Source organism: Rattus norvegicus, chromosome 6, assembly GCF_021556685.1.
Source record: "Rattus norvegicus strain SHRSP/BbbUtx chromosome 6, alternate assembly SHRSP_T2T, whole genome shotgun sequence".
Classification (NCBI taxonomy): Eukaryota; Metazoa; Chordata; class Mammalia; order Rodentia; family Muridae; genus Rattus; species Rattus norvegicus.
The window spans coordinates 32,517,071-32,543,295 of NC_141539.1; the positions used below are offsets into that span (position 1 = coordinate 32,517,071).

The window sequence follows — 26,225 nt, forward strand, 5'->3', positions numbered from 1 at the left end:
ATTTCAAAAGTCTGGAGCAATATGACTCTATAACTACTAATTAAAAACCTTTTTTAATAGCTCAATAAAAATTCACTGAGAATTCATTTAGAGAAAAGACTCATGAAAACCACTGGTAATTTTTATTATCTTAAATATATAGACTTATTGAATAAATTTTTAAGATAAACTACTCAGATGTTTAGGGAGGGAAGGCACAAGCTCCTGCTATGTCTTACCTCATCTATGTTTCTAAGCCACTTGCTGATGTTTTCAAAACTTTTACCGTTGGTGATGTCATACACTAGCATGATGCCCATTGCTCCTCTGTAGTAGGAGGTTGTGATGGTGTGAAATCGTTCCTGGCCTGCTGTGTCCCTGAAATAGACCATCAATAATTGTATTAAGCACTTTAATATCACAACACTTCAAATAAAGAACAAGATAGAATAGTAGTAAAAATATACTTTAAAATTCACTATTTACCACAAAGGAAAACAGAACAAGCGCTCATTTAACTCCTTTATTTGAGACAAGCTAAGCTCAAACTAAGAAAACTTGAACTCATTAATATCTCTTGCATCAGCCTCCACAGTAACAGCATCACAGGAACCAAAAAGGAAATTATTATTATAAACTCCACACTTCACAGTTGGAGGAAATTAATGACCTACTCATACTGAGCTGAAAGGAAAAATAGTAAGAGCTGACAAAAAATGTTTTGGAATTATTTAGTAAATATCCACAAGCCATATAAAAACTCCTGGATCCATTTTATTCACATTCTTAATTCCATAAGGTAACAACACAAAACCACGTGAAATTTTTAGATCATTTAAAGATCACAACTTTTAGGATCATTTATAAAAACTGTAAAGATAACTGTTTATTCTTAACCCGCTCATGCAGACTGCCCTCTGGTCTTGCACATGCTGGCCAAGGACCCCTATCACTGTGCTACACCCTCACCTCCCCACACTTCCACCTCCTGTTTTTAAATTTTTTTTAAAAATTATTTTTACTTCTCTGTATGTGAGTGTTTTGCCTACAAGCATGTCTATGTGCCACACCTGTGTCTTGTGTCCATGGAAGCCAGAAGAGGGCATCAGATCCCTCTTGTACTCAAGTTATAGATAGCTGTGAGCTGCCATGAGGGTGTTATGAATTGAACCGGGGTCCACTGGAAGAGAAGCCAGTGCTCTTAATCCAATTACTGAGCCATCTCTCCAGTCCCCTCCCCCACCTCTCTGTATCTTTATCGTATTTTTACTTTAATGTGTAATATGTATGAATACATATGTATCACATGACTGCCTGGTGCCTTTCAGAGACAAGAAGAGGGAATCAGATCCAGTGCCTGCCTTTTTTTGTAAAAGCAATTTTAAAAATTATTTATGTATTTGTTTGTTTGGGGAGGGCAGTTTCATATTATAGTCCCAGCTGTCCTGGAAACTCACTCTGTAGACCAGTCTGGCCTTGAACTCACAGATATCCATCTGCCTCTGCTTCTTAAGTGCTGGAACAAAAGTCATGTGTTCTTTTTTTTTTTTTTTTCCTTTTTTTTCTGGAGTTGGGGACCGAACCCAGGGCCTTGCGCTTACTAGGCAAGCGCTCTACCACCGAGCTAAATCCCCAACCCCAAGTTGTGTGTTCTTAAAAGAGCTATTACCGGGCTGGAGAGATGGCTCAGTGGTTAAGAGCACCGACTGCTCTTCCTGAGGTCCTGAGTTCAAATCCCAACAACCACATGGTGGCTCACAACCATCTGTAATGACATCTGATGACCTCTTCTGGTGTGTCTGAAGGCAGCAACAGTGTACTCATACAATAAAATAAAATCTTAAAAAAATAAATTAAAAAAACCTTAAAAAAAAAAAAAAAGAGCTATTACCTCCCCTCCACTCTGTTCTGTTGAGACAAGACTTCATTACTTAGTCCTGGCTGGCCTGGACTTTGCTATGCAGACTAGGATGACCTTAAACTTAAGAGATTTCTCCTGTCTTGCCTTCCAATTACTGGGATTAAAGGTGTGCACCACCATGCTTAGCCCATAAAAGTAATCCAGGGGCTGGGGATTTAGCTCAGTGGTAGAGCGCTTACCTAGGAAGCGCAAGGCCCTGGGTTCGGTCCCCAGCTCCGAAAAAAAAGAACCAAAAAAAAAAAAAAAAAAAAAAAAAAAAAAAAAAAAAAAAAAAGTAATCCAAACATATCAATGGTAGCATAAAAGCAAAACCAAGGCTGGATATTAGTGCTATGTTGGGGATAGTTTTATGCACTGTGTTCAGATGCTGATTTCTGTGCACAGAGATCTGGTTACATTGCCAAGCATCTCCTGTCTCAATGTTGTATAAAAATTGTGTTCTATCACTTCTGATTGGTTAATAAAGAGATGATTAGCCATAGCTGGATAGAGGAAAACGACCAGAGAGAGTGAGGATTGCCATGGGCAGGTTGCCAGGGGAATCACCCCGAGGACGCTGATGGCGCAGGAGCAGCCATGGCAAGGCTAAAATAGCAGGTAAAGGGACATGTTGCTAGGTAGTAGGCAGGCATAGGGTTAGAATACATGGATATCTTCCCGGCTATAGTACTGATGCTTATAATAAATATGAGGTCTCCTAAAGCTATAATGTATAGAAACAGGCTCCCCCTCAGCCCCTCAGATTTCACTCTTTTGCCTTTCCCTTATTTTTTATATAAATAGTTCTCTGCATGCTTTCTACACGCTGGGGCTGGCAACATGGATCAGCAGTAGTTAGGAGCATGCTGCTCTTGTAGAGGACCCAGGAGGCTCCTTTAACTGCAGTTCTAGGAAATCTGATACCCTCTTCTATGCCGAGGGCACATAGATGGACATGTGTGCATCACGGTATATGTGTAGAGGTAACAGAGCCACTTGCAGGGGTTGGTACTCTCCTTCCTTGTGGGTCAAGGGATCAAATTCAGTTGTGGCTTGGTGGCAAGCCCCTTTATTCACTGAACCAGCTTCCTGGATCCCTTTATTCTGTTTTAATACTCTATGTGTCTGTGGCTTCCTTTTTATCACACTGTCTTGGTTTACTGCTGTTAAATGCTTTTAAATCATGTGGCTAATTCTTCTTAGTGTACTTTGTTAAAATTGTTAACTATTCTGGTCTACATAATTTTAGAAGCTTTTGTCTGTTTAAAACAAAAGTACCTCTTAGCAAATGCTTTTTTAACAGTGTTAAAAACTGAGTTCATGGCTTTAAGTATGTTTAAGTATGTCTAACAAGATTTCTACCACTGAGATATATCCTACCCACTCCTCCCCTCAGCAAACATCTATAAAGACTGTAGTCACTGTTTCTTCATAAATCTTTGTCAATTAACTCAGAGGGGTGGGCAGGGGTGTGTTTGCTGAGGGTTGACCTAAGCAGGGTCATTTAAGCAGAACCCCACTTGGCTTAAGCATATTTTCTACACACTGAGCTACATACTGTATTCCAAGCCCCTCAGCCAGCTCTAGTCATATTCTTTTTATTAAATCCAGAGAGACTGTGTTTCAAAAGACTACCAATAACCTTGTCTTCAATTCAGCAGCCATTCTTTTCTCTATTATCTTAATCACTAAGTAGGATCACAAACAGTAGACCAGGATTATAGAGAACTGGTTTCATGTGTCTTAGGCTAATCTCACAATCCTCCGACCTCAGCTTCACAAATGTTGCAGTTACAGGCATGCCCCTACCATCCAACTAAAATGATCTTCAAGTGTTGCCCAAGGCGGTGAATAGAGATCCTCTGGAGGTGGAGTTATACACAACTACTTGTGAGTCACCTGATGTGGGTGCTGGGAACTGAACTTAAGTCCTTTGAAAGAGCATCAACCACTCTTAACAGTTGAGCCATTTCTCCAGTCCTGTGATTGACGTTTGGAGCAAAGGCCAGACTAACGCAAAAGGTCTGAATTACTCTACATTACTACCAGGAATAGATGAGAGTTACACAAGTTGGTAAGTCCTTACAACATGTTACTGGCTTTTTGATTATAGCCATCCTAGAGAAGTTGAAGTGGTATCATTGTGGTCTTAGGGTATGTATGTATCATTTCTGCTTGATGACAATGTTGGACATCTTAAAAGTATTTATTGACCATGTAAACAAATTTTTGAAAAAATGCATTAATGTCTTTTGCTTATTTTTAAAATGTATTTAAACTGTATTCTATGTATATGGGCACTTTGCATGCACACCATATTAGAAGAGGGCACAGGGAGGATTCACAGCAGTGACTGGCTACAGAACTCATGAAGGCCATGACAGGACCAAGGAAATCAAGACCCTGGAGGAGAAAGATCCCTGAAGTCCATTCAGTTTTTCTTGGGGTTACCTTCAAGGGTGAGGGGTTCTCGTTTTTTCTTTTTCCATTTTCGTGTGTCTGTGGTGTGCATGTCTACATATGGATGCCCAAGACTGATGTCAAGATCAGAGCTTGATTGCTGGTCCATACTTTTCATCAAGACAGGGTAGGGTCTCCTAAGCAACCTTGGAGCTTGCTGATACAGCTAGTCTCAATAGCCAGTTTGCTTTGAGGATCTCTCCTCTAGAATTTCAGGCCAATACCACCACCCTCCCAGTATTTATGTAGTTCTAGGGATCCTAACTCTGGTCTTATTTGTACAGCAAAATCTTAACCACTGAGCCAGCTCCCTGGCCCCTAAGTGTGCCAGTGCAGGAGCACACTCATAATGACAAGCAGACAGGGTCAAGGCTGCCTCCACCTCCAAAATGAACCATAACAGTTACGTTGGTCAGGGTGTGGAGGGCTCCATTAGCCTCTGTCAACTACTGAGTTATTTTGCCGGCCAACACGCCCATCATCCTGAGTCTTTTGCAAGGAAGTTTTGGTCACTGTGACTGCACTGGTAGCCTCACTCTCTACCAAGAGGTAATGGTCTCACCTCAGCACTAGTTCATGTCTCTCACGTTAATCATACAGGCTTTGAAGCACTTTATAACTAAATACAGGAAAATAACAGGAGATAAACAGAAAGTTGGAAATGAGAAAAAATTAGATTATTATTCAACTCCTTTGTTTTGATTCATTTGTAGAATTTAACTGAAAACCTTGACAGCCAAGGCAAGAAGGGAGAGGAAATATTGGGCAACTCAGAAGAAATTACTTTTCCCCCTAGAAGTTGAAAGGAGAGGATACTTGAGTAATTATTTTTCGTAAGACTCCTTGTTCTGATTGTTAGTATAAAAAATATTAAGAATAATAGAGATAAGGGGTTGGGGATTTAGCTCAGTGGTAGAGCGCTTGCTTAGGAAGCGCAAGGCCCTGGGTTCGGTCCCCAGCTCTGAAAAAAAAAAAAAAAAAAAGAATAATAGAGATAGGGGACTATGAGGAGATGGGCAGTGATCATAGTGTAAAGTCAATAAATAAATTAATGAAAAAAAGAATACTGAAAATAAAACATGTGACTACAAACATCGTTGTGTATTACATAGTTTCTTCATTTGGTTTTTTTTTTTTTTTTTGGTTCTTTTTTTCGGAGCTGGGGACCGAACCCAGGGCCTTGCGCTTCCTAGGTAAGCGCTCTACCACTGAGCTAAATCCCCAGCCCCTAATTTTTACTTATATGAGTAGAGTGTAGCTGTTTTGAGATGCACCAGAAGAGGGCACCAGATCCTATTACAGATGGCTGTGAGCCACCATGTGGTTGCTGGGATTTGAACTCAGGACCTCTGGAAGAGCAGTCAGTGCTCTTAACCCCTGAGCCATCTCTCCAGCTCCTTCATTTGGTTTTTGAAGACACAGCCTCCCCATTTACCCCTGCTTGTCTGCAAACTCCCACATTCTTCTCTTCCTAGAACAGTTCCCCATATACTGAAGTATTTTCCTTACTCTCTGAGGCCTTCTATCACCCCATTATTTAAAACTGTTCCTTCTTGTCTTGACCCTCAGCACCACAAAACAAAAGCCAAAAGTGCCAAAGGCCTTCCTCAACATAGAGGAACACAGGCCAGTTGGGTTGCTTTTAGGGGTCTTGTCTGAGGTGGTATAAACTGACCAGTAAGTCCACTCCTTTAGAGAAAGTTTCAAGTCTCCTACATGGTGTCAGATTAGTGCCTCACTATAGTATAGGTAGCCTAAGAAACTTGACTCCACTACGTAATACCACCAACACTTCCTGCTTCCCCTTCCCTATTCATTCACATCACACAATTAGCAAATTATACACGTTTCAGAGTTAAAATCTTAAGTTTTCTACTAAGAAGGAAAGCCACACACTTAGCTAGGCCTACATCACGATACCTACAGGTTTACATTATGTTGGTTAGCTACACGACATCAATGTCAAAGAGATTGAAGTCCTAATGCCTCCCCCAAAGGGTAATCATCATTTTGTGTTCATAGAAATTTGTTTTAATCAACTATTCTCTGTTACTTGATTTATTAAAAACTTGTTTTCTGGGCTGGAGAGATGGCTCAGTGGTTAAGAGCACTGATTGCTCTCCCAGAGGTCCTGAGTTCAATTCCCAGCAACCACACAGAGGCTCACAACCATCTGTCATGGGATCTGATGCCCTCTTCTGGTGTGTCTGAAGATAGCTGTAGTGTACTCAGAGACATTAAATGAATAAATAAAATCTTTAAAAACAAAAAATTTGTTTTCTTATTTTGGAGGGAGGCACATACATGCCAAGGTACATATGTGGAGATCAGAAGACACTATCTGGGAAGCCAGGCACTGCCTTTTACCACGTGGACTCTGAGGGTCAAATTCAGGTTGTCAGGTTTGGTGGCAATCGCCTTTCCCTATTTAGCCATCTAACTGGGCTTGTTTTTTAAAATTTGTCTTCATTTTTCAGAACCATAACACCTATTTATAGCCTCTCATTTCTGATAGAATAACCCAGGTAAACTTTTTAAAGTTTTCTGTGTCCCATTTTAATTTGCATACTTCATACATTTATACTTTTCTGTTTGGTTTTTGTTTTTTGAGACAGGGTTTCTCTGTAGCCCTGGCTGTTCTCGAACTCTGTAGACCAGGCTGGCCTCAAACTCAGAGATCCACCTGCTCTGCCTCCTGAGTGCTGGGATTAACCAGCACCTGGCTTACATTTGTACTTCTCAATATAACCATACCTTATGTTTTATAAAACATGGTAGAACAGAGCCTTGAGTTCCTAATCATCCTGTCTCCACGTCCCCCAAACTGAGATTACAAACATATGCCATCAGGCGTGGCTTGACCTGGAATGCTACAATACATGGATTCTCAATGCGCTAACTAGCTTCCAGCAACTAAGGCAATGAGCAACATGATGTGATAATGATGATGATGGTGGTGTGTGTGTGTGTGTGTGTGTGTGTGTGTGTGTGTGCGCCTGCGTGTGCGTGTGTGTGAGCGCGCTCTCATGTGCACATACATGTAGATGCCTGCAGTTCAAAATTCCCTAGAGCTAGAGTTACAGGTGGTTGTGAGCTGCCTGATGTAGGTGATGGGAACTGAACTTGGGTCCTCTGTAGGAGAAGGTCTTGCTTTTAAGCACTGCACTGTCTCTCTGACAACTTCAAACCAAGAGAAAAGCTTCCTGCCTCACTACCTCTAAGGGTTACCCTTTGCTAAGGGAAAAAGATGCCTATTGTTAGTGATGTTACTTTTAGAATGTCTCACACACACGGTCCAAGTCTAATCTAGTGCTCTAGATTCAACCCAAAAGAAAAATTGGTATTAAATATCTGAAGAGCAATTAAACACTGCACACTTTTTAATTCCCCCTTTTGAACCATAACATATACTTGTAAGCCTATTTTCGCTTTTTTCCTGTTTTCAAAAAAAAGTGCCAGTTTTCCTATGCTATTAACATTTTTTACCAGTTTAATTAGTTATGATCGGGTTACTAAAACAATGAGGCAGAAGCAGAATTTACCTTGCATAAAATAAAAGATGTACAGCTGAGAGAATGCTGTAAAATACTATTATTGCCAATGGCACACTCTAGAAGGAGTGCTGCATTCCAAGGAGTCAAAGCAGTGTCTCTCCCCTCAGTGTACATGGTGGGTGAAGCCGTGTGCTTTGGACACTACTGAGACAGTTATTTTTAGTTCAGGCATAAACATTATGGACTGTGAAGTTGATGGCACTAATTTTCACTTCCTAACAGGTCACAGGTTGCTTGTTTAGGAAGGGCAGTCTAGAAGACACTAAACAAATGGCATAGGAGAGTCTCACTGTAAACTGTAAGCACCTGGCACCAACACAGGAGGAAGTAAACTCACCATATCTGTAGCTTGATCTTCTTTCCTTGTAGTTCCACTGTTTTGATCTTAAAGTCTATTCCTGTAACACAGGGAAGGTAAACTGTAATTGCTGATTTACTTGGCCAACAACCAATTTTTCGAATGTCAAAATACTTAAAAATTTAAATACTTAATATTTTAGTTGGAGATCTTAATGCCTATTCCTTTAAAAAAAATTTAAATATAGACAAAAAACCCCCTACTCACTCTACCCTGCACTTTTTTTTTTTTTTTTTTTAAAGACAAACTCTAACTTTGTAGTCTTTAACTGGTCTAGAACTTGATATGTTTAGACCAGGCTAGCCTCCAACTCATGGAGATCTATTTGCCTTTGCCTCCCCAATGCTGGGACTCTACACTCTTTCTTACAGTATAGAAGGAACATGTACCACAATGTATTCTGATCCCACAAATTAAATCAAAGTCAGTAACAAAACACTATATAGGAAAATTGCAAAACATTCTGAAATTCATGAGTCATAGAAGAAATAACAAAAATTATGGGGAAAATCAAACTAAAATTTTGTGAGACACAGGCTCGTAAGATGGCTCAGTCAGTAAAATGGGGGTTGCATAAGCACTCTCATCTCTGAATTTGCCAGCCAGCAAATCTAGCCTTTCAGTATACTCCAGGTTCAGTGAGATCCTGTCTCAAAAATATCAAAGGGTTTGTGAGAGAGCTCCTCCAGCGACAATACTTTCTGCTAAGCCTGAGAACCTAGACTCCTTCCCTGGAGCCCAGACAGTGGAAGGAGAAAACCGCACGCCACAAGTAGTCCTCTGACCTCCACATGCATGCCCCTTCCTCAAATAAGCATGTAAATCACTAACAGTGTTGAAAAGAATGGGTCAAATTGGCCTGGAAAACAGTGAGAAGTTATTTTGAAGAGAGGTACCTCACACTATCAACCCTACACTAACCCAGGAGGCAGGTTAGCTCAGTTTCAAGGCAAACTGAGGATCAGTTGGAGCCACATGAGACCAACTCTTTAAAAGAAAAAAGAGGAAGAAGAAAAGGAGGAAGAGGGATGTCTACTGGGTCTAGGGGCGGTTGATAGAAGAGAAAATAGCAATACATTCTATGAAAAAACAAGGTCTGTTGATTCTGTTTGAATTAAAGGAGAGTACCTGAAAACCTAGGTGACTATAAAAATGAAGGGACATAAACTAAAGATAACCAAGAAAGAAACGCAACTACAGTACAGGACTTGGCCAAGCACTTAACCAAAATGTGCTGTTACTATCTGAAAGGGGAATAATGAGGTGCCAAGAATATAATGTGGTGTTAAATTCTCATGTTCCATAACAGGAACCCAGTTTAGGGGGCTGGAGAGATGGTTCAGCAGTTAAAAAGTACTGAATGTTCTTCCACAGGACCTGGGTTCAATTCCTAGCACCCATATGTCACACACGTCTGTAACTCAAACTCCAGAAGATCCAACAACCTCACATAGACATACATGCAGGAAAAACACTAATTCACATAAAATTTTAAAAAATTAATTTTTAAAATATGTTCCTGAAAATAATTGTTTTAAGTTACAAGAAATACAGAATCTAGTAACAGAATGAAGAGCCAAAAATGTCTGAGAAAGGCAAAATAAAGTGGGCATAAGGTAAGAATTTGTTGTTGTATCTACTATATTAGCCAAAATTAAAAATTTGGTTAACCAAGGATGCATACGTGCAAGTACACTCTCTCTAACACTGTAAAGTGTCAAACAAAGATACCCATGTTTCTTACATGGCCGCTACAATGTTCCTTTTTTTTTTTTTTTTTTTGGTTCTTTTTTTCGGAGCTGGGGACTGAACCCAGGGCCTTGCGCTTCCTAGGTAAGCGCTCTACCACTGAGCTAAATCCCCAGCCCCATACAGTGTTCCTTTTTAATCACAAACATCCACTTTGTTTTGATATAGGATCTGGCTATGTAAAGCTCACACTAGCCTCAAACTCTCTATCCTTCTATCTCTGTCTCCCAAGTGCCTCCACACACAGCTATGGACACAATTGTATAGCTTAACTTTTTCCTTTTTTTTTTTTTTCTTTTTTTTCTTTTTTTTCCGGAGCTGGGGAACAAACCCAGGGCCTTGTGCTCTCTAGGCAAGTGCTCTACCGCTGAGCTAAATCCCCAAGCCCAGCTTAACTTTTTCCTAAGTAAATACTTTTGTTATATAACATCTACTTTTTTATACTCCCATATGCCCAGCTAAGCATGGAAAATTAAGCAGAAAATCTTAGGATAAAATATAGGGGGCAAGGGGTTGGGGATTTAGCTCAGTGGTAGAGCGCTTGCCTAGCAAGTGCAAGGCCCTGGGTTCGGTCCCCAGCTCCGGAAAAAAAAAAAAAAAAAAGAAAGAAAAAAAATATAGGGGGCAAGACAAAGAATTGGCTGAGCAGTTAAGAGTACTTGTTGCTCTTGCAGAAGACCAGGGTTTGATTCACAACAATCCGAACAGCAGCTCACAACCCAGAGAACCCAATGCCTTCTTGGCACATAAGTGGTGGCATACATACATGCAGGCAAAAAACAACAATAACAACAAAAAAGACATACATGCATGCATACAAAATAATATTTTTAACTATCTATCTATCTATCTATCTATCTATCTATCTATCTATCTATCTATCTATTTATTTATTATAAGTACACTGTAGCTGTCTTCAGACACACCAGAAGAAGGCATCAGATCCCATTACAGATGGTTGTGAGCCACCATGTGGTTGCTGGGAATTGAACTCAGGTCCTCTGTAAGAGCAGTCAGTGCTCTTAACCCCTGAGCCATCTCTCCAGCCCCAATAATATTCTTTTTTAAATTTAGGGACCAGAACAAAATAATTAACTAGCTCAGCTGCTTAGAGAAGATAGAAGACCTATTCAATCACTGTCTAAGATTCTGTCAATAGGAATGGTCAGATTCTCCTGTAATCCTGTCATCTGCTGATGACAAATACTGGATTTGATCCACTCATCGATACCTGACAACAATCTTTGCTTACATAAAAACATGAACAGGATTTCTACTTTTTGATGATTCCTGAGACTCAGCTTAAAACAGTGTTTCCTTTAATACAGTAAACATGTATCAGTATCAGCTGCTCAAGAGAGAAACATCAGAAAATGCCCCTGAGCTGCATACAGTGGCACATGCCAATCATACCATTGCTAGGGAGTCAGGGGCATGGGCTCAATGTACATTCAAGCCCAATCCCCTGCACACTGTGAGAATCTGTTTTACTTTGTTTTGTTTTAAAAAGAACCAACCCTATTTCACGTAAATGTCACACAAGCGCCATCCAGTGGCAAGAAGACTCACTGCAGACTCACTGCAGCCTCCCGGCACTGGGTTGTGCAATGGTCAACGTAGGCTCACCCATGTAATACACTCCAGAGAGCTAAAGCTTATCAGCTTTCAGATCCATTGTCAACAGTTGAGGTTTTTAATCTAGTAAAAACCAAGCATCTCTGAGAGTAATTAAGAATCTAATACAGACACTTTTAAACATCTCCTGGTCTAGCACTTAAGAAACTAGGTTTTAGTCTCAGTTCTTTCAAGAACAGTACATTAATAGTATTTTTAAAGTGTCATTTTCTAATATAAACTTTTTAAAATCCATATGTACATGCAAACAAGTGTCTTGATACTATATCAAAGTTTAAGTGTCCTTTCAGCTTAGTCAACATTTCAGTGTGCTTAGCACTGTTCTTTGCCTGAATTACCCCATTAAATAAATGCTCTGAACAGTCCTACTCTACCTTACTATTTATTTCTACACTGTAAGTAAGGAAATAAGGTGGGAGACATGCTTTCCTTGCAGAGTATATATATGCCCACTGTACAGCCTTTGTTTCAATCCTACCATTTTTAAAAAAGTATTAAAATAAAAACTACCAGCAACAGTAGCATTAATACTAACATGCACTGCATTTTATTTATTTATTTATTTTGAAACAGGGTCCCACTATGTAGCCATGGCCACCCTTGAAATCACTATGTAGACTACATAGGCCTTGAACTCTCAGCGATTCTCTGGCCTCTGTCTCCCTCAGCTGGAATTAAAGGAGTGTGCCACATGCCTGATATGCACTACATTCTTCACGCACACTTAATTATAAAAACGCTAACAGTAAAATATTTATTCCCTAAAACTAAGCACTAGAGCTTCTTCCTGGGAAAGACACTAAGTGACAAACATCAGTAGTTCAGCAAAGGGCCTGGAGGACACGGGCCAAGGCTTGGGAGTGGAGAACCGAGCAGAAAGTATGACCTGCTCTGCCGCTTTCTCTTTCATCCCGTTTACACTACTAAAATTCTTTGAGATTTGTTCTTTGTACCTATTCACTTATTCCTTCAACTGCTCACCAATATGGACTCATAGATATTATATTCTACTCATTACAACCCAGGAGTATTGTCTCATTTCAGTTGGCCAGTAAATGTCCCTTCAGCTTTGCTCTAGTGCCCTTTCCTATCTATCCATTTCTAAGTACTTCTTTGTTTTGGGCATCATATAATCTAGAATCATCACCACCTTTTATTTTTCTTACCCTAACTCTAAAATCTTCAAGTTCTTCAGAGAACCTGGTTTCTTTGTCTCTGTCTCTGTCTCTCTCTGTGTGTGTGTACACGCACGCACAAACATACCCAGCTTTCTAAATCAAGTAGCTACTACTTTTCTCAACTTCTCCAGACAGCAACTGTGATATTATGCAGCTTCTAGTATAAACTAACCTAATAACACATTTTGTAATTATATATACATTCTATTGGTGCTGCTCAGAATCCTATAACTGTTTACTTATCCTTTATGTTATTCATTTGTGTGACGATTAAAGATGATTTCCTAGGCTTATATTATTTCTGATAAAAAAAATTAATAAATGTTTTTTCTTATTTTACCCACCCTACCCTACCCTACTTTATTAAGTTTTGGTTCTGAGGAAGGATCTTGTTACCTAGCCCAGTCTGGTCTTGAACTTGAAATCCTACTACCACAGCATCCTGAGTGCTAAGCCTGTAGGTATCTACCACATGTGGCTTATATCATTCCTATGTATGAATTCCTATGTATGAATGTTTCACCTACCTTTATGTATGAACACCAAAGTCAGAATGGATGCCCTGGACCCACCTTTTTTCTGGATCCCAATTACTGTATATTAGACCAGGTAATGCTGTCTAACACATCACTGAGGCTCAACTGCCTGGTTTTTGTTTGTTGACCTGTGCTTCTGTGTAAATAGTTTCTATTATTCTTTCTTTCTTTTTCTTCTAGAAAGCATAATTTTCTTGAGATCGCTGAGTGAACTTTTCATTTCTGACCCTGTCTCTTTCCATTCTTGAAGTTTCACTAGGTCTTTTTTCCTATCCCTTTCAACAATGTCCCAATCAAGCTTTCCTTTAACTACTTTATCTTTCTCACCTCTGGATCTGTCAAATAACCTCCCTAATTACAGGTCTTATTTTCCCATCTCTTTATCCATCTAGTAATAATATGGGATTGGAAAGTTACTTTATATACTTTGCTGATGAATAAATATGTAAACCTTTAATTTTAGAAAAAAATTCTCACAGTACAGGCAGGCCTTAAACTTACTATGCAGAGTAGCCCAGGTCACTCTTAATGCTCAAGATTTCTCCTGTCTCAGAGTCTCACATAGCCCAGGCTGGCTCTGAACTCTACTAAAGTCAAGGCTGGCTTGAATTCTTGATGCTTCTGCTTTCTACCTACCAAATACTAGAGTTGCATGTGTGTACCACCAGACCCGCCAATAATGACATATGGACTTTTAAATTACGGGTTCTGCCTTTATGGCAGATAATCGAAAACTGGCTTAATCTGCTTACTTTGTGACAGAGAATACAATCCATTGCCTCTTGCATGGAGTGGAAGTACTTTACCACTAAACTACCAGCTAGCTTAATCTTTTGAAGGCTTATCAGGCCCCTTTTTCTTTTCTCTACCCTTCTCACCTTTAGGGGCTAAAGTGGTCTTTTCTCAGATTACTTTATCCTTAGTGATAAGGATCTCCTTACCAAATTACAAACTAGACTGTCTCCCAACCTAGGAGTGCCAATACCTTCCACCAATTTCTTCAGAGCTGCTACCTGCCCAGCCCATGAGCCTCACCCAATGTCAGCCAAAGACAGAAAGAGACTCTTCTGAAGACTTCTGTATCTCACTCTTTAATCTTTCATGCTAGTCAACCCTATGAATTCCTGCTTCTGTCCAGTTTGTACTTTGTTTTTTATTCCCTTGGTCTGAGAAGACGGTCTTTGTCTGCTTGAACTATGCACTGGAATCCAGTTTCAGACAGAAATCCGAGGAGATTACAGGGTTCAATCTATTTTTTCTTTTTCACGGGGAGCAGTTGTTTCCCAGGCTTCACCCAGTTTCCTAGCTGTTCATGGCTAGAACACTGGTTGTGTATTAGTTACTCCGTAGTGATCACAACTGGAAGATTTCAAATATCACTGCTTTTAAAAGTTCAGCAGTTGAGTTAGTGAGACACCTCAGTGGTTAAGAGCGCTGGCTACTCTCTTCCAGGAGAGAGGTCCAACTCCCAGCACCTACAAAGCAACTCACAACTGTCTCTAACTTGAGTTCCAGGAGATTCAACATCCTCTCTTCTGGCCATTACAGACACCACGTGCACATGGTGCACAGACATATATGCAGGAAAACACCCATGTATATAAAATAAAATTCTAAAATGAAGAAAAATTAAAGTTAATTCATCTTTTATCTTCTTTTTGGAACACTTTTACATTGAAAACCCAATGAATGTCATGAATTTCTTGCCCATACCCTTTACCTAAAAATTTCCATTCCAGATCCCTTGCACCCTAAAACTCCAGAATCTATCATTCTCTCAAAGTTTTAGACATAATTTTTATTTACAGAAACTTATTCAGACTGAGATAAAAAATATTTAAGATAAAAGAATGGGTTTTTTTGTTTTTGATGAAAGAAAACATCCTATTATAATACAAAGTTAAATAAGATATTTTTCTTGTACAAGTGGTAATATTTTCAGATGTATAACTATTTTATCTTGAGATAGGATCTCACAAAAAGCTCAGATTGACCTCAAACAAGAGCATACACTGACATTTTTATATTCTAACTAAAGAAAACTAGAGTAATCTGGCCTTTATACCTGAATTTTTTTTTCCTATTTAGTTTTCTTCTTCATTCTTTTTTTTTTCCTTTTTTCTTTTTTTTCTTTTTTTTCCCGGAGCTGGGGACCGAACTCAGGGCCTTGCGCTTGCTAGGCAAGCGTTCTGCCATTGAGCTAAATCCCCAACCCCACTCTTTTTTTTTTGTTTGTTTTTTGTTTTTTGTTTTGCTGTTGTTTTTGAGACAGGGTCTCTCAAATAGTTCTGGCTATGTTGCTAGTCACTATGTTGACCAAGTTGGCTTCAAGCATAGAGATCCTCTTGCTGGAATTAAAGGCATGTGCTACCACAAGCCCTATTTTGGTTTAATCAGTTTGAAGACAGCATGAAGGCCTGAGTTTGTCTGGCTCTGTTCTGTTGTTTTTTGAAACAGGATCTCTCTACAGAGCCTGCCTCCTTGATGGGATTAATGATGTATATACCCTTGGGCAGCTGTTTTGAGTAGATTCCCTTTTAGTGATTTTTTTTCCCTTTATCATTACTTCTTACATAACTTTCTCATGTTATGTCAGTCATTTCTTCAGGGTATAGTCTGGGATATGAATAGCGGGGCTACTGGCTATCTTGACTATCTATCTACCTCCTCCTAAAAGCATATAGAATATATACATGAATAAAACTACTGTAAACCTTGTCATTCTTTCATTAATCTTACACAATAATCTGAAAGCACATTTCTCATCTTTTGTAGGCTCTGAATTTTTCAATCATTTGTTTCCAATTAGATAAGAACAGTTTAAATTTTTTTTTGTTTTGTTTTTTGTTTTTGTTTTTTTTTTTTTTTTCGGAGCTGGGGACCGAACCCAGGGCCTTGCGCTTGCTAGAGAGCAAGCACTGAGCTAAATCCCCAACCCCCAGTTTAAATTTTTGAACCACCTCTGACTTACCTTCAATCCACCACTCACAATCCAAAGTCTCAAAGCTGTTTCATTCAATTTCTCTTTAGAACTGTCTTGTCTTTACTGCCATACCATCATCTCCTGCTCAGACTACTAACAGGCTCCAGCCTTCCTGACAGCCGCTTCTGCTTCCTGCTACGCTCTCCTGCCATCCTGGTCTTCTAATACTGTACACTGCTCCTTTTTATTATGTCATTCTTGCTCTTAATTCTACCAGATAAAGTTCAAATTCCACTGCCACCTTTCATAGCTCTCTCTTAAATACAGTTTAACCATGCCAGTGAGGAGGCTCAACAGAAAGTGATGCTCGAGAGACTTAAGCCTGGAAACGTGAGTTTGATTCTTTGAACCCAAGCAAAAGTTGTCCTTTGCTTTATACATGCATACTGTCATACAAGTGCCCACATACACCATATGCACATAAAAGATAAACTGAATGTTTGTTTGTTTGTTTACTGTGTGCGTGCCCTATCTGCATGTACACCTATATGCCCTAAGAGGGCATAAGATCACACTATAGATGGTTATGAGCCACCATGTGGTTTCTGAGGATTTAACTCAGGACCTTGGGAAAAGCAGAGTGTCTTTCACTGCTAAGCCATTTCTCTAGCACTGATAAACTGAAATTTACAAGTGCAGTATTACATTCCTTTACAATTAATGTTCCCACTGTGATCTCATTTCCTTCATCCTGACCCACTGCCTGAAAAGCCCTAACTCTCTGTTCCTTCTGAGCTCCTCTCTTCCCTACTTTTACCACAGTGAAACCAGGCTGCCACAGAGCTGTGTTTCACTGGCTCCATCTCCTCCTTCACTACTGTTTACTCCTGCCAAGGAGCAAATCACTCACCTAAATAGAATCACCCTTAGCAACAGCAACAGGAACCCTTGGAGTTGTGTGCTGACTTGATCAGAGGGGTAAAGGCAAAGAGATGTGAAAGTCAAAGGACCAGTTCCCATGTCTTAAAGATTGCAATCACTAGAGCAAAGAACACCTTGTGGTAAAGATTCTAAGACGTGGACTGGATGAGAATACTCAAGTGACTGGTTTACTTGAGCAGTCAGTCCTAAAACTGTTAGAATTACTATCATCAATACTTAGTCAGAAGTAGAGGTTGAAGTCTTCACAGCTATTTTATTAAACATATAATTAGATGGTTTTGATAAAAATAGTTCTATGTGCTGTTTAAATTAGATATAGGTAAGTAAGTGTATCTACTTACCTATGTGGAGATGTGCATGTGTGTGAGGATAGATACGGCAGGAGGCTAGAGGTATCAGATCTCCTAGAGTTAAAAGAGTTACTCAAAGTTGTAAGCTGTTTGCCATGGGTTTTGGCATTCATGGTTTTTCATTCTGGAAAAGCAACAAGTGCCCTTAACCACTAAGTCAAGGGAATACGGCAGAGAGAGTGATAGAATGAGTGGGCTATCTGACATCTTCCTCTCACCTCCATGTGTATGTATATGGGCATGTGTGCCTGCATACAAATACATACATACATACATACATACACACACACACACACACACACACACACACACACACACACACACACACACACATCGATGATGGAGGAGAAGGAGGAGATAAAGAAGATGACAACGACCCACTTTATCTGTTATAAGTATGAAGTTCTTAGTGTCATATTCTGATTCTCATCTACAGTACCAGGTCTGAAAGCCCGGTTCTGAATATAATCTGCTAATTTAACATCCTAGCAGGAAATGAGATGAAAGAAAAAAAAGCAAGCCATCTAGTAGTAGATAGAACATTCTAGTAGTAGATATAACAGGCTCCATCTCTCTGCCTCTACACACAGGCAACAGCAGTGGGCAATTTAGCACAAGGCATCAAATCAGTTCATCAGTCAGAGCAGTAAGAACAGGTTTTTTTCTGTCTATTTTAAGATGAAGTCTTGACCTCACAAGCTCAAGTGATCCTCCCACCTCAGTCTACAGGTATGTACCTCTATGCCTAGCTGAACAGTTCTTAAGCAACAGAAAGGATATCTCAAACAGCTCAAAAGAAATTAGTAAGTACATGCTTAGAGCTGCAGCCCAAAGGCAGTGGCTCCTTGATCTCTGGATAAAAATCCCCTTCTCCCATTTGTTCTCCAACCCATGCCTCTACCACCTTTGAAACAATTCCACTATTTCTCTTCTCTTTTGAGTTTTTTGAGTCAGGGTCACAATCTGTCCAATCTGTCTGGTCTGGGATCTGCTGTATATATTCAACCCATGTCAATCAATCATCCTACTTCCACGTCCAACTGGGTTACTAGGCCCAACCATCTCCTTTCCCTTTAAAACAAGCAACTTTACTCCTAAACTAAACTTAGAGTGGTGTTTGTTTTCTGATGAGACACAGACCCCACAGCAAATCTGTCAAGTACATCCCATGACCTAACCATGGAGACAGAAGTGGTTTTTAAGGTACATAAACTGTTTATCACTTTTGTTTTATACTTTTTGCCCCCAAATTACTGAGGACTCAGTTAAGCTTTTGCTCAGACGGTTTATGTCAATTTGTATTCACCAAACTAGAAACTAAAACAGAAAAATTTAAACACACGACTATCATATTTGAAAACAACATACTACATAATAACATAACATTTTTTATTAAAAAATAACATTATCTAGGACTGGAGAAATGGCTCAGTGGTTAAGAGCCCTGATTGCTCTTCCAGAGGAAACAGGTTCAATTCCTAGCACCCACTTGGCAGCTCACAATTGTCTGGGACTGCAGTGTCATGGATCCATTATCTTCTCACCTCCAAAGGTTCTGCATGAACATACTACAGAGATACATGCAGGCAAATTTAATAAAATTAAATAACATTATCCAAAATAAAAGTAAACTTAGTGAGAAAAGTGGCATGATGTTCAGGTTCAGACAGCAGTGGGTTTTAAGTGCTTCTGCATCAGTTTGCTTTGTATAAAGTCAGAGAGAAAAATCAAGTTGCATATAGACATGTATCTGGGAAGAGGAGCTCTGAATTTAGGTAATTCTATTTTTCTTAGCACAATAAAAATAAACCAGGCTTACTTCTAACTCGAGTGATATACCCTCGGATATAGCCTCAGCCTGAGCACTAAACCACACGCCCAGTGGCAATTTCTCTTTTTTTAAAGGTTTATTTCTTTATTATATATACATTGTTATGCCTGTATGTATGCCCAAACACCAGAAGAGGGCATCAGATCCCATTACAGATGGTCATGAGCCACCATGTAGTTGCTGGGAATTAAACTCAGGACCTCTGGAAAAGTAGCCAGTGATCTTAACCCCTCAGCCATCTCTCCAGCCCCAGTAATTTGGTAAACGTAGTTGTAATCTGGAATCTGAAGTCTTACTGCTGAACTTTCCCTACAGTAAAATCAATTAGTCAGTTCACACTTTCAGTGGATCTTCTTTCCCACATAAAATTTTAATGTTGTGCTGGCCATTTGGAATTACCGGTTTGAGTTACAAGTTCCTTAAAATGCTGACATATTTCATTATAAATATGAAAAAAAAGCCATTTTATCATCACTGTGGAACTCATCAGATATTGCTTTTTGCTTGAAACAGTGTTTCTGAAGTTAAGCTGGCCTTGAATGAACTTATAGCAGTCTTCCTGCCTCTGCCTCTGCCTCACCAAGTGTTAGATTACAGGCATGAACCACCATGCATGGAAGAAGAAAATTCAAGTATTGGGAAAATGTGCAATAGAATCACACAAGATTTCCAAAACTGTAAAGCATGAGTTCTATCATCGGCAGCACATACTGTCACTTGATTCTTTTGTGAAAGTATCCACCAAGTCCTCAAGTCTGAATAACCATTGTTTAAAAGTAAAAAACAGGGGCTGGGGATTTAGCTCAGTGGTAGAGCGCTTACCTAGGAAGCGCAAGGCCCTGGGTTCGGTCCCCAGCTCCGAAAAAAAGAACCAAAAAAAAAAAAAAAAAAGTAAAAAACAGCCACTTCAAAGGTGCATGTCCTTGGAAGAAGTTCTACTGTCTCAGAATGAGGCAGTTGTTTCATAATGACTCGCCATGTACTCACACAGAAACAGGCACACAAAGGTCAAGGCTCACCACAACTCATTTTTTCTCTGGGTTTTGTTGTGAGAGACAGCACATTTATGCTACTCAGCACTGGGTGACCTGTTATTTGCCATGTAGCACCCGCGCTGGTTGCTGCCTAGAACTGCAGACTCCAGCCTCAGCTGGAATTGGAGGCGTCTGCTACCAACTCCGTCTTAGGGAGTAAAGATAAGGACATGTAGGTGGAGTCAGACTAAACCTAAATGTTTCTAGTCCCAAAGCTTTCTATCACCACACTCAAGACCTAGCTACGATACAATTGTCAAATTATCAGTGCACTCCACTAAGCTGCTTCCTGGGCCTACCTATAAAAAGGCAATGGCTACCTACTTGCTCTCTTCACTGCTAAGTGAAGAGATCACAAGAAAGAAAAAAAAACTACTCCAGAAATTTCTAAATGTTCCTAAACAAAGAAAATCAAACTCAAGAAGAAATAATCCTTGAGGTTCAACATAATACAAACTTGATTACATGATTATAAAAGTTTATAGACTAGTTTAAAATGGACCAAACCCAAACAAAATTAGATTTCTTCTTCAAATACCTGATTCTTGCCCCACTCTTCTCTACTGCACTCTCAAACCTGCATCCTGCAGCACGCTCTCATCACGGAAAAGCAAAGGTGCATCCTTTATGTACTGTTGAAAATCCAGGAGACCATGAAGGCTAAACCCTATGATAAGGCCAAGGATGGATAATTTCAAATCCAAAGAGTTCCATGGGAAAAAAAAAAATAGATGCCCAGTATAGTTTAATGTAATAGGCAATCAAGGATAAGTCTAAGACTGACATTCAGCTTTCTCAAACCAAGATACTTACCAAAAATACCTGACCGGGCTAAGTATGGTGACTCATGCCTGTAATCTGAAATTCCAGCACTCACTCAGGAGGCTAAGACCTAAGCCACATAGGGAGTTTCAAGCTAACAAGACTTTGTCTCAAAACCCAAACACAAAGTCAGGCACAGTGGTTATCACCTGTAATCCCAGCACTTGAGAGATGGATGAGGAGGAGCTCAAGCTACACAGATGAATTTGAGACTAGCCTGGTCCACATGGGACTGTCTTAAAAGTGAAAAACAGAAATCTGAGCCAATTAAGGACATGTTTTTGTTGCTGGAGAGTGGGAAGTGAACCCAGACTCTTACATATGCTAGTTAGGTACTCTATCAGCTATATCTCAGGTCTGTCTTATTACTTTCCGTTTGAGACAGATCTCCCTGAGTTCCTCAGACAGGCAGTGAACTGATACACAGACAAAGTTTGCACTTGAGATCATCCAGTCTGAACGTTCCCAGTAGCTGGGAGTAAAGTTTATCTCCAGCCATAATTGGAGAGCTGAGATTTTTTTAAATGACTTGCTACTATTCTCTAGCTATGCTCCAGTCTTAAATTATTACTATTTCTTAATTCTGTAGGGGCTGCAGAGATGACTCAGGAGTTAAGAGCACATACTGTTCTCAAAGCGAACTCAACTCAAGTTCAGTTCCCAGCACCCACATCAGGCAGCTCACAACCTTCTCCTCTTAACTCCAGCCCCAAAGGATCCAAAGGCTCTGGCCTCCACAAGCACCTGCAGATACTCATACTCATGTATGGACACACATGTATCCGACATGCACAACTGAAAATAAAATTAGGGCCACAGACACCAGCACATACTATTGCTGCTGAGGACCTATCCCTGTACTCATGTCATGTGGCTGACAATTGCTTGTAAATTCAACTCCAGGGCACGCACACACAATTGAAACTAATAAATCTTATGTATTAAAAAAATCTTTAATTAAAAAGGAATAGGGCTAAAGAGATCGCCCAGAGGTTTGCTCTTCCAGAGGACCCAGGATCAATTCACAGCATCCTCATGGCAGCTCACACCTGTCTGTAACTCTAATTCTAGGGCTCACACTCTCACAAACATACATGCAGGCAAAATACTAATGAATATAAAATAAAAAATATATTAAAAAATAAAAAGAAATCATCCTGACATGGTGGTACATGCCTTTAATCCCAGCCCTCAAAGAAAGCAAAGGCAGACAGATCTGTCTGTGCACTGAAAGCCAGCCAGCTCTATAGAGGGAGTTCTAGGCCAAACAAGGTTACACAGAGAAAGTCCATTTCCAAAAACAAAACAAACCTCAAATGGTTCAACTACAGAAATTATAACCATATTTTTAATCCTAACACCTAGTTCCAGGTCAGCTGAGACTACATAGCAAAATTCTTTCTTGGAAAACTGGATGTGGGGGCAGAGGCACAATAAATAAAACATACATGAAATAACTCTTTTTTACACAAGAGTTTTGGGGTATCATTAAGTTTTCTTAGCTGGTTTTAATTAAGCCTCACCCACACAGTCTGAGAAAATGACTCAGCAAGACTCAGCCCATATGTGAACTGGAGTTAAGCGATTAACACAATTAAGTTAAACACATGTTTCTTAAATTTACAGATAAAGAAGCTCAGAACTTAAAAGACTTAATCAAGTTTAAATGCAAATTAACTACAAACAGAATCTGACCCCAGGTTCAATATTTTGCTTAATGTATTTAGCACTTAAAGGCCATTAAAAAATTGTTTCAGTCACTGATATTACTAGTCATATTCACTACAAGTTTAAAAACATCTGTGGCTAAATCTCTAGCCAGAAAATTCCAATTCAAACCTATTCTGCACCTTACACAGTCATTTCTTCTTTAAATTAACCTAACCATTTCACACCCCTGTTCAAATCTTTGAAAGAATTCTAATCCTTACCATAATTACCAGGCTCTACATGATCGAGCCCACACCAGCTTCCTCAACATATATTGGTTCTGATTCCTTCATCCCAGTCAGGCCTGCAACGGACAATCCTTCAACTTTAAAATGGATAAGGGTTTTTACTAAAACCTTTACATAATTATTTTACTATTTCCTGTCTAGAATGTTCCCTCTCCTATGTATTTTCTTAACTGCTTAAAGAAGAGACTGAAGATAAAATTTGTTTTAGAGATAATGAAAATACAAATGGTTAAAGGAATAATTTAGACTAACCTATAAAAACAAACTAAACAATCTATAAGGAAAGAGCTATCAAGATGGCTCGCAGGTAAAGGCACATGTCAATAAGCCGACAACCTGAGTGGCAGGAGAGAACTCCAGAGCTATCCTCTGATTTCTATACACTCACCCAACACACACACACACACACACACACACACACGAATTAGGAAATTAAAACTTTAATTAGGCCAGGAAGATGACTGGAGTGTGAAAGTTTTGCTATCTCCAAGCCTGAAGATCAGAGTTCAATCCATAGAGTCCACATGGTGGAAAGAGAGAATCTACCCCACAAGCTGTCCTTTGACCCCCATACCACTCCATGACCCCACACAAATATATACAAAATAAATATGATCCTAAATTTTAATTTTAAAAACTGGAATAAAAATACACACAAAATGCTGTGGAATATACATTATTCATAGCTACATGCAAAGGGCTATGATGGTCCACCAAATGAAAGAAATGCTTTAAATGTTAGTATAGAAATATTCATAATAAATAAACTATAAAAAATTAGTTTTGCAATCCTGGAAGCAGCTACTCTTCCTTGCACTCAACAATTCTGTCCCCAATTTAGTCACACTAAATCAAGTTTACTGCTTTATTATCATAAATTCTTGCCTTTCTAATTCCAATGGCAGATTTTGCTAATTTTCCTTTTTCCTCCATTAACTTTCTTTTTTTTAATTAATTTATTTATTTTATGTATATGTGTACACCGTCGTTGTCTTCAGACACACCGGAAGAAGGCATCGAATCTCATTACAGATGGTTGTGAGCCACCATGTGGTTGCTGGGAATTGAACTCAGGATCTCTGGAAGAGCAGTCGGTGCTCTTAACCACTGAGCCATCTCTCCAGCCCCATTAACTTTCAAGTTAATAGTTTGGTATATGCGTCTTCGTGTTCTTCTCTACACACATGAAGGTATAAAGGACATCTTTTATAACAGGAGACAGAAAGTCAGACACTATGAATCCCAGCTCTAGGGAGGCAGAGAGAGGATCCTGAGTTCCAGGCCAGCCTGGAAAAATTGTTTCTTCTACACCAAAACCCTTTACAAATTCTCAGACAACCCAGACTCCTTAATAAGATTTTCACAGCTGTGAAATATTTGCCACCACCTATGCCCTGCAATCTCCATACATACCACATGCCTATAGTCGTGTCTGTCTGACTGAAGATGTCGTCCAAGCCTAAAGCCTCACTCACGCTCCAGGGCTCTCATGAGAGACTTCCTCTAAGTCCTATGCTCCCAGGCAGAGCTCACTAGTCTATCCCCCTATACTTCCCCATACAATGTTTCTATAGATTACTGAAAAATTAGTTTTTGCTCGAATTGTGAGCTTTTTGGTAGAAAAACTTTATCATTCTCTTTTGGTTTCATATTGTCTTAAGAGTTTTATTGCTGTGAACAGACACCATGACCAAGGTAACTCTTATAAAGGACAGTACTTAATTGGGGCTGGCTTACAGTTTCAGAGACTTAGTTCATAATCATCATGGTGGGAAGCATGATAGCATGCAGACAGACATCATACTGGAGAAGGAGCCGAGAGTTATATACATCTTGATCCAAAGGCAGCCAGAAGGAGACTCTCTTCCACACTGGGTGAAGCTTGAGCACAGGACCTCAAAGTCCACCTACACAGTGACAAACTTTCTCCAACAAGGCCACAAGTCCTAATAGTGCCACTTCCCATGGGCCACGCATATTCAAACCACCACATATACAAACTACAGTACCCTTTATAAACAATATGCCCAACAGTACTAAATAAACCAATCAGTGTTTACTGGTTGACCACCACCTCCTCTCTCCCTCCCTCCCTCCCTCCCTCCCTCCCTCCCTCCCTCTCTTCTTCCCTCCCTTTCTCTCCCTCTCCATAATTCACATTTCAATTGTGACTTTTAACTATAAAGAATCACATAGGGGCTGGGGATTTAGCTCAGTGGTAGAGCGCTTACCTAGGAAGCGCAAGGCCCTGGGTTCGGTCCCCAGCTCCGATAAAAAGAACCAAAAAAAAAAAAAAAAAAAAAGAATCACATAGATGTCCCCTTGAGCTTTGTTCCACTGCTCTGAAGGAAGCCAGAACACAGGGATAGAGCAGCCCTCTGCACTGTTTGGCCCAGATACTCTGACCATTACACCCCTTTTCTCCACTGATCAGCTTGCTGGATGGAGCTGGGCTCACTCGAAGGTTGAAAACTACAGATAAGAAACTAGTGAGCTGGAAGGGTTGGGGGGTTGGGCAAGGGGAGCACATTTTGGAGCCAGGGAAGAATGGAATGAGGAACAGTTAGAGGGCAGACCAGGAGGGGGATAACGACTAGACTGTAAAAACAAGATTAAAGAATTAAAAACAAAACAAAAAACAAAAACACCTAGTAAGCTGAATGCCTTGAAGTCCATTCCATTGCAGGAATGCCTCCAAGCTGGAGTAATCTCGAATGTAGTGAAGCTTCTAAAGGTCCTGCTTTAGGATTAGAGCTGTCCTAGAAGCTGCCGTCAAGGCCTTGAATTAACAGAGATTTGCCTTCCTGTCTCCTAACTGCTGGGAAAAATCCATTTTGACGGTTGGTATCACCACAACATGAGGATCTGTACTAAAGGGTCATAGCACTAGGAACACTAAGAACCACTGCCAAACACCAATCAAAAAAATCATTCTGTCATGTATGATAATACGGACAGAACTGGAGGAAAGGACATTAGGCTCTATGAAGTCAGGACAGAAAAATGAATACTTTGT

General features: G+C 39.8%; 1 protein-coding gene across 2 annotated transcripts in view; it reads right to left on the reverse strand.

Moving 5' to 3' along the window:
• Positions 1–26,225, reverse strand: part of Rab10 (RAB10, member RAS oncogene family) — a 53,141-nt gene that overhangs the window by 9,516 nt on the left and 17,400 nt on the right. For both annotated transcript variants that reach the window (NM_017359.2, XM_087554405.1), the window contains exons 2-3: positions 8,231–8,291; positions 219–357 (exon numbers count right to left, since the gene is read on the reverse strand). In NM_017359.2, coding sequence (NP_059055.2) covers positions 219–357; positions 8,231–8,291 — 200 coding nt within the window. The remainder of the gene's footprint in view (positions 1–218; positions 358–8,230; positions 8,292–26,225) is intronic.